General features: G+C 40.2%; 2 protein-coding genes across 5 annotated transcripts in view; both read left to right on the top strand.

Moving 5' to 3' along the window:
* The window catches only part of LOC109969543 (sterile alpha motif domain-containing protein 9-like), a 9,195-nt gene extending 3,138 nt beyond the window's left edge, over positions 1-6,057 (top strand). For 2 of the 4 annotated variants that reach the window (XM_020616488.1, XM_020616490.1), the window contains exons 2-5: positions 41-153; positions 704-760; positions 885-923; positions 1,255-6,057. In XM_020616488.1, the coding sequence (XP_020472144.1) occupies positions 899-923; positions 1,255-5,882 (4,653 nt within the window). In that variant the 5' untranslated portion in view covers positions 41-153; positions 704-760; positions 885-898 and the 3' untranslated portion in view covers positions 5,883-6,057. Of the gene's footprint in view, positions 1-37; positions 154-703; positions 761-884; positions 924-1,254 lie in introns of all 4 variants that reach the window. The other 2 variants (XM_020616487.1, XM_020616489.1) reach the window with 1 other exon arrangement.
* A 1,264-nt stretch (positions 6,058-7,321) lies between these two features.
* LOC109969544 (zona pellucida sperm-binding protein 3-like) lies at positions 7,322-9,571 on the top strand. Its single transcript, XM_020616491.1, is given in 8 exon segments — positions 7,322-7,859; positions 7,939-8,054; positions 8,129-8,217; positions 8,290-8,467; positions 8,625-8,744; positions 8,746-8,799; positions 9,105-9,214; positions 9,358-9,571. Coding segments are annotated over 8 exon segments (1,104 nt in total). The 5' UTR covers positions 7,322-7,478; the 3' UTR covers positions 9,414-9,571.
* Positions 9,572-9,616: the final 45 nt, after the last annotated feature.

Below are 9,616 nucleotides of genomic sequence, written 5' to 3'. Positions count from 1 at the left end.
ATCAATAACATCTTTAAACATTTCTTTGTTGTTCCAGCAGTTCATGAACCATTGTTAAAGGCACTGACTCTTCTTCCATGACTGGAGATTTTTTGGGCCTATGATCTCATTCTACAGTAACAAGGATATTGTGCAACAACCTTTTGCTTGAAGGCAAGTTACTTCCTTATTCAGTAAAAGTGATAAAATAAGTAGGTTCCCTGCCTGTGTAGTCACACAATTATAAAATGAGGGGCCTTTATGCAATATATGAATAAAACAGTTTTATGTCTTTTTAGATTTCTTACAGATCATTTGTATATTCTCTTTGCATTTTCTGGTAAAGATGAACTTACTGAGGGTTTATGAATAAAACTTAGAATCAAGCTCTCACTGAGTCTTGTTGTTTACCAGCAGGTCTGTGCCAAGGGTCGTAGCCATACTGTGTCATGCATGCAGATGCTAAACGACTGTGTCAAACTATATTATCGCTCTTATACTCTGCTGTCTATTCTGCTGTGGAATGGTATTAAAGTGGACCTTAAGACCAGTGGCTGTCCAGGAAAAGTGGTTTTAAAAGTGTAAAATGCAAAACTTATCACAACAGACAATTATGACAAAAACCAAACTAAATTCTCAGAATGATTTTAGATGAAAGTAACTTTCAGACCCTTTACAATGTTAAGAGGGGGAAAGTGTGCTAACACTGCTTTGTCACCAACAGGGACACTGACTGATACATCGACAATGCTATAGGGGCTATAGTCTTGTGCGTCACACGGTAAGTGTGACCTTTGGTCTAGTAACTATGTCAATGATTCAGAAAATAAAGTTATAATGTAACAAACATTAAAGCTTATTCTGTTTTTTTTTTTTTTTTTTTTTTTTTTTTTTACAATTTTTAGGAACATGCATAAAAATGGAAAGCAGTTCCTCAGAGATGGGTGAGTATGAAATGTTGTATAATCAATACAATGCATTACACTGTGTAGTACACATGTAGCTGAATTGTTATCACAAAAACATTTACACTGCATAAATTGTGCTGAGTGTGGTTCCTAATACAATTGCAACAGACACTGACATTTCAACCCATAAAGGTCAGTGCAGCTGAAAAGGGAAGATCAAAAAAGTTGAAGGGATGGTTCATCCAAATCACACACCTAACCAATAACCACACCTAAAAGTAAACAAATAGAAATTCTTCAGAGTAAAAAGTCAAAGATTCATTCACCTGCTGTTTAATCACCCTTTATTTAAAATTTTGTTCCACAGAATGGCAGCAACTGCCTTATCACAGCTGGACAGAATCTCATGTGAGCTCCTGGTTGAGATCCATTGGGATAAAAGAGAACTACATAAAAAAACTGGAGGAGCAGGAGGTGACAGGACCTGTTCTGAAAACGCTACAGAAGAAATTTCTCAGCACTACAGTTGGAATGAAAGGTGGCCAAAGTGAACATCTGCTGAAAGAAAGAGATGATCTTCTAAAGTCAGAACAGCAAAAACAAAAAAAAGAAAGTGATTCACATGATAAAGGAAGAGATGACAAAACAGAAAATGTGTTAAATGAGGTACAAGAACAAAAACCTTCTTCACAGACACCATGTGACAGAACAGAGAGAGAGATTAATCCTACTGTATGCAGTGACAACTTAGCCTCTGCAGAAGTAGATGTATCTTTCTGTGACTATCGAAAATTTGATGAGGATGAAAAGAACTGCAGGTATGTGAAGCACAATGTGCTTCCTCCAGAGACAGGAATTGAAAACATGATTATTCCATGTCATGAATACAAATCACTGGAGGAGGCACACAAACTGGACTTGAAAAGGCTGAAATTAAAAGTAGGAATTGAAGTGTTAAGATTTGCATGTGCATGCATGAATATGAGAACCAATGGGACAATTCATTTTGGCATTATGGATAAAATGGGAAGTAATCACAAGCATGGGGAAATCATAGGAATACCTATCAAAAACAGAGAAGACTTTGTGGACGCATTAGACTACATTGAAAGATGCTTCGCCGGGTCAGATCAGCAATGTGATGCCAGGAAATGCATAAGAAACCCCCGATTTGTTGAGGTGCTGGACAAGAAAACTACTGAGAAAACATGGGTCATTGAATATGATGTTGTCCCAAAAGCAAGCATTGTAAAAGATAAGTTGTACTCAGTTTGTATCCCAAAATTCTCTCAGGTGGACAAGAAAGTCAAATGTGGAGACAAAGTTCCCTATTACAGAGTGGGAGCCAGCAGTCCACAGGTACCTGGTGATAAACTTGTTCATTTCATTCAAGGACTGACAGAGAAGGACCAAGAGAGAGAGGAGGCAGAAGCTTCAACCATTCAAATGGCTGAGGACTTCAGAGAGGATCAAAAGAGGAAACTCACCGTCCTCTTAACATGTGGAAAAACACACATGGACAACTCTCTGTTTTACATCCTTGTGACAAACAAATTTCAGTCAGTGCATCTCGACTGCATTGACTTCTTGGTTCCCATGAAGGTCTTCTGTGTGTTTGATTTCGACCCTGATTCAGAGTCATCTGGGCTTTGTGGTAAATATAAGGAGCAGAAGGCTGTAACACTTCATTTCCTCGATGACTATGGAAGGAACAGTAAGCCAGGAATTAACGACTTCATAAATTCTTTGCAGCTTTTTGAGAGAACAAGCTGGATTTTCTGCAATGGAAGAAACAACTTCCCTGGTGCAGAAGAAACATGTGATGAAAAAACCTGGATCAAAACAAGTAAAAAGAAAATGAAGGCGGCAGTGTCTGTCATCTGCAATGATATCCTTCCCAGGCGTTCATTTGTGGTCATCTTCCTGCTCATGTCTGAAGTTGAGCAGCCACTTGTTGAGGTTTTCCATGAATTCTATGCAGAAATGAATGGACATGACTATTTGGCAGTCATATCAGAGTCAAAGGAAAACTACAAAAAGTGGTCGAGTCTTGCCCAGGTGTCCTGTTCAATGTCTGCACTCAAAGATATCAGCATTGTAGAAATGCCACTGAGTCATGTGGACGCCACAGTGCAAAGCATTCAACTTTCAAAGAGTCAGCCCATGAAAAAATTACCAGTCCTAAATGGAGGCCTGTGCTTCCTAAGATCAGTTGAAGAGGCTAGGCTAGATTCTTTAGAAATCATCAGTGTCGACCAGTGTGATGATACAAATCTGGAGATCATGAGCAAGGATGAAATCCAGCATATTGAGAGCCACTTCTATCGAGGTGGAAAGATAAACTGGATCAACTTCTGGCTTGCTGACAGACACAGGTGTGGGGTTATCATAGAGAGGGATGCCTACAAAGACGCAAGCACAATCCTCAACAGTATTATTAATCGTAACAAAGCCATACGTCCCATTGAGAGTGTGAACATATACCACCAACCTGGCAGCGGTGGAAGTACAGTGGCACGACAGATACTCTGGAGTCAGAGGACAAAGTTACGATGTGCAGTTGTTAAACACTGTAAGGAAATCACAACTGTGTGTGAGCATGCGCTGAGACTGAGAGAACATGACGAGAAAGACAAAAACAACTGTCTGCCGGTGCTCCTGCTGTTGGAGGATTGCAAAGCAGATTACATTGATGATCTCAGACGGGAACTAGGGAATGCCATTGCAACCAAAAAGCTACATTCCTCTGTGCTGTGCTTTGTTCTACTGATCTGCAATAGGTCACATGATCCAGAACCAATGAGCAAAGCATCTCAAACAGTAGCAGTCACACATAAGCTGTCACCTAAAGAGAAGCCTTTGTTCTCCAAAAAGCTGGAGCAACTCGAACTGAAGTTTCATTCAGATTACATCCTCACATTTGTGCTGATGAGCAAAGAGTTCCAGAAGAGCTACATTGAGAACTTTGTAAAAAATCTGCTAGAAAAAATTGATCATTCATCACCTGATACTCGCCTCATTAGATTTGTGGCTCTCCTGAATAGCTACGTTGAAGATTCATATCTATCTGTTTCACACTGTGAGGCATCTCTTGGCATAGCTACCTATGTGGAAAGAACTCGGAACCATGCATTTGTGGATCATCTCAGTGATGAAGCTAAGCTTATTTTCATCCACCTAAACGAAGCTTCAACTCACATTTCATCAATACGGATTATTCACCCAAAGTTGGCACAGGAAATTCTGAGTCAGCTGTCTGTAGGTGTGCCTCAGAGTGACATTGCCATGGATCTCATCAGTGACAAGGTACTTATGAATCATAGGTTTGACAGAAATACGTTTCTGAATTTCATCAGAGCCCTTTTCATTAGACGAAACAAAAAGAGCAGAGGAGATCCTAAAGACACAGCCTTTTCACCTCTTGTTGAGCATGTCTGCACCAAAAGTGGTGGTCAGAAAGCTGTCGAGCTCATGGAGGCAGCTTACATAGCTTTGGGAAAAGAAGCTTTTGTGGCACAACAACTTGCCCGGCTGCTTTATACAAACTTGAGATTTGAAGAGGCCCTAAAGTGGGCAGAAGAAGCAAAAGCTCTTCTTCCATATGATATATTTGTCCTTGACACATTGGGACAAGTTTACAAGAGGTGGTTTTACCACTTGTATGACACCCTTGAGGAAAAAGAAACCTCACCTGAAGGAGGAATTGAAATTATAACCATTGCTCTCAAAGGAATTTCTGCCTTCCGGGCCTCTGAAAACACACCAAAGAAAGAGACTGTCACCTTTAACAACTCATACTATGGGGAGGTAGATGTTGGCTGCAGTCTGATAACATTCCTGTCAAGAACAAATGTTTTTTCAAAGGCTGCAGGAAAATCAGAGTTGATGCAGTATTTGTTAACAGACTACATACCAGCAGAGGTCAAAAAACCCTGGGAGAGGTTTCATCTGCAGTTGAAAGGGTTACAGAAGAGCTTGCACCATGCACTTGAGTGCATTTCTGAAGACCTTAGCTACTTTCAAACTGACATTAGTGAAATGGATGAAGAGCTTGATGCAAGAGATTCAGAACAACTACACAATCCTAGAAGATGGTTGAGAAGGAAAAGTGCTGTTTTTGCTGGATTTTTCTGTGTCACACCAGATGAGAGTGAGGAAGCAGCTCAAAGCAACAGCACTGATGCGGCCCTTCCATTTGAAAACCTTTCTGCTTTCAAAAGACAGATGAAGATTTACAGCCTTGGTGGAGGGAACGTTACATCCATCCTCTCCTTACTTAATCACAATGACCCAAAGAGAGCAGGAAAAAAACTTGAGACAATAATTGGAATGTACCCAGAAAACCTGACATGCAAGGACCTTGACCAGGCAGAACTGTCAAACTTCATCTTTTGCCAGATAGCTCTGAACTGTACTCTGCCTGGGTCTTCAAAGCTCCTGTCCCTTCAAAAGCTACAAGATCTCAGCAAGAAATTTACTACAAAAGGGAGAGACATGTCATCACCAAGCGCTCTCTTCCTTCTGTCCCTTCTCTTCTGGCCTGAGACAAGCAATGAGCTCAGTTCTGCTAATAGTCAGACCCTCTTGTCAGCCATTGACGCGCTTCGGAGACTCTGTGAGCATAAACTTGAACACAGGTCTACAAGGAAAAACAGAATCATGGCCCACTTCTTTCTGGGAAAGGCAAAAGGCCTTAACAAGATTGTCCACAGAAGTGCTATTGAAAAACAGATTGGGGGCACTCTAAATGAAAAAAACCTGAAATGGCGTGAAGGGGAAATATGGAAAACTAAGGACGTTGTGCAGTTACTCAAACGTGTTGAAGGATGGACAGAAAATGGAAACTTGTTTGTCCAAGGTGGAACCAGGCACAGCAAAATCAGGGTCTTTCCTCGGTACTCTGCCTCTCTTCCAAATGGAAATGAAAAGGTTACCTTCTACTTGGGCTTTTCATTTGATGGAGTGTTTGCCTTTGACATCCAACTAATGGAGTAATTTTCAGTGCACATGAAGCACCGCTCAACATTTGCTAATATCAGTGCTAAGCTCCAATAGACATTAGATGAGATTGTAAGAGACGAGGGCTGTGAGAAACCTTTGAATAAGGATAATCATCACCTTTATTGGCCAAATATGTTACACACAAGGAATTTGTTTCCGGTACAGAACCGAGAAATTTGTGGTGCCAACTAAACTGATGGCTCTAACCATCGGGGGCAATAGGGGGTTCAGTGTCTTGCCCAAGGACACTTCGACATGTGGACTGGAGCCACTGAGATTCGAACCTTCAACCTTCGAGTTGGGAGACGACTGCTCTACCCACCACACAGTCGCCTTTGCTTGTTCCTCTTGGACATTGACATTTACAAACTTAGTCTGCATTTGCTTAGCAAAGAGAATAATTTAACTTGAATTTGATTCACACATACGGTTTTGTAAAATAGGTCCAGGTCAAAGTAAAGACATTCAGATAGAGTAAGAAATGCTGTTTTTGAGTAGAACAGTCCAACACACACACACACACACACATTATTTACATTTGGAAGAATTTTGAACATTGTGTTTTCAGTTTGTGCTTTTTTAAAATAATCTGACAAGCTAATTGACTTGTCTCAGCTCACAGAAAGTCTGCTTCATTTTGTGTTTAATAAAAACAGTCAATTTTGTGATTATACTTCAGATGTGAGATTTTACAATAGTGAATTTGAGACAGTACAGTTGTTGTGTAGGACATGTGCCATGTATGTGTGATGTAAAATATATTCCACACTGAATTACACAAGCATTTTGTATTTCTTTATTTGATTGTCACACTTATCATTTGTATTATAATTACAGCTAGAAATCTAAAAGTGCTGTTTATTTTTAATATAGAATTATTACAGCATGTGTGTATGTAAAATAATTGGCTTTTCAAGTCATTTACACATTAATTATGTTGAGATTTATTTCAGTACAAATAGTGGGGAAAATGTTACACAATGATTTATGAAAATTGACGACAATGGAGTTATGCTTTTGTAAATAAACTCTTCATACTCTTCATTTTCAGTTGGGTATGATTAAAGCCTCAAAAATTATTTTGATGTGCACTTAATAAAGTAAAGCACTTAGTAGAGTAAAATGTAGCCCTTGTAAATTTTTTTCCTTTGGATAAAGAATATGTTTGGAGTTAAAGTATTTACAATATGCAGCCAAAACCTGCTGTGAGTGTGACAGCTTTTCCTTTTGTGTGTCTCACTTTCTAAGATTTACTCACAGTATATTTACTTCATTTTCTTTTTTACCTCCAATGCCATTCAGTATTGCAGAGTCTAGAGATACATCCATATAATATTGAAAGTACATGTAGCTCAGAGCCACTACAGCCTTTTCTACTTCTGCCACATCAGCTAACGAGTCATTGCCTGCAGCTGTCTGCCACAGGTGATTTGATTGGTCTGAAGTGGGAGGATTATCTGGACTGGCTCAGATCTTCTGTGTTTTATATGGAAGGGTGTATCATTATCTGTCTTACTGACTGGGTTGAGCAGGAGGTTTGTTCTGATTCATATTTCCAAAAGTCTCCTGTTTTTATGAGAGAAGTGCACAATGGTAATCGCAGGGCATTCGGCTTCTCTGGCGCTGCTGCTTTCACTTGCTTTTGGTGTTGCACATACCATTCGATCTTTGAAGGATGGACCCATGATTGATGCTGAAGGAAGACAATATAAATCTGCAGTGTTAACTACTGGAGAAAACAGTGGGTCAGACTCCAGTGATGAGACCGCTGTGCATGTCCGATGCACAGAAACATCCATGATCATTACGGTAAAGGCTGACCTGTTTAAATATGGACGTCTTGTCTCTGCTGGAGAGCTGTTTTTGGGAGAAGGTGAGCACACAGAGAGTAGTCAGTGCCAAGCTGTTGCAGTGACTGACACTGAACTTGTCATTGAAGCTGGACTGCAGGACTGTGGCTCCAAATTAACTGTAAGTTGTTTGTGCTTGACACAATGATGGGTTTTTCAGATGGTGCTGAGTTTCTAATGTGATTTATATTCCTCTTTAGATGTCTGAGGACTTTGTGACCTACTCCAACCAGCTGATGTTCTCACCTGCTACCAGTCACCATGGCGTTACCAGGATGATCCGTGCTGTAGTCCCTGTTAACTGCCACTATAAGAGGTGAAATTTCATTCACTGTTGATGTGAGGACATTTTTGTTTGACTTCTTCATAAAAGCTGACTTTCTGGGACAGGACGCACTTTGTGAGCAGTTACCCTCAGCAGCCTCTGGTCCTCTCCGCTTCTGCAAAGTATTCTGCTTTCTCCTTAAAGCTGATGACTGGTACGTGTGGACTCTTGCCCTTGTGGTTTATCCTGATAAGTGTGTGTGTAGTGATGTTTTCTGTACATGTAGGTGACTGGAGAAGTGAAATGTCCTCCAATGTCTTCTACCTTGGAGACCTCCTGCACCTTGAGGCTTCTTACACTGGTCCTGATGCAGAACAAAGACTACTCTTCATCGACAGCTGCGTTGCCACTCTGACACCAGATGCAACATCAGTCCCCAGATACTACTTTGTTGAAAACCATGGGTAAGAGTAGCTCAGCATGCATGATCCAACTACAAATGACTTTGATTTATTCCTGTGCTTGAGTATAAATGAGCCACACACAAATGTGACCCAAATGGCACATAAACCTGTAGCTGAACCACTGGTCTTTGTCATCTCTGTGAAAACAAACTGTCAGATGTGTCACTGATGCAAAAGAGGAAGGATCAAAAGCTCTGATCCATCCCAGGACGAGGGCTGATTTGCTTCAAATGCAGCTTGATGCCATCCTGTTTCACCATGATCCAAGGAACTCGGTGAGCTGCTTATGAGAGCAGCCCAGTCAACAAGGCCTGCAATTATGTTTATTCAAGGTAACAACAATCATCATGAACATGTTTATATGCTTGGTCTGATTTACTGTAACTGTGCAGCACTGCAAGCCAAAGCTTATGTTTGATTAAATCTTGGCCAAAATGAATGGTGCACAGCTGTGGAGTGTTTTTAATTTTGACAGACAGCACCCCACTCTGAGCGTGTTCTCAAAGTTCATATTCTTTTATTTTTATTCCTCTCAACACGATTTATGTGTTTGGTACTGTAGATGTCATTTGTATTTATTTAAGACAATATCCATTAAATAAAAGCAAAACGTATTAAAGCTTTTCTTTCTTTTCAGCTGGAAAAATGTGGATGGGAATGATGGTGTGTGTCGGTGTTGTGAAAACATCTGCCATCATAGATCACTCAAAGGTGAAAACATCTGTCATCACAGAAGATCACTCAAAGGTAAGTGCACCATAAAGCATGAAGATGAGATCAGTGCTTCGTTGGTTAGGTTGTACACCTTGCATTAGATGAGGCTCAAATCTGTTGGATTTATGTTAAAATATCCAACTAATGTGCTTGTAAAAACCTCTGGACTCTTTCAGATCTCACGGTTTGTGGCACTGTGACTCTTGGCCCTTTCACGATTTTCCCCAGCTAGAGAGCAAAGAACAGATCTGGATCAGAAACATTCAGTTCCTTCTTTTTCTTGGCAGGCTAACAGTTGGCAAATTTTATTTGTGTTTGAGAAGATGTTCTGTATGCCCTAATGATAAAATTTCATGATAAACTATACCACATGTCAGAAGTTTGATTTAATAAGCCTTCAAATTTGATTTGATTGTTGCTCAGTGTTGAGAACTA

This window comes from Monopterus albus, unplaced genomic scaffold (genome assembly GCF_001952655.1).
Source record: "Monopterus albus unplaced genomic scaffold, M_albus_1.0 scaffold174.1, whole genome shotgun sequence".
NCBI classification, from domain to species: Eukaryota; Metazoa; Chordata; class Actinopteri; order Synbranchiformes; family Synbranchidae; genus Monopterus; species Monopterus albus.
The sequence above is the reverse complement of the archived record's forward strand: the minus strand, read 5'-3'. Positions and strand labels throughout refer to the sequence as shown.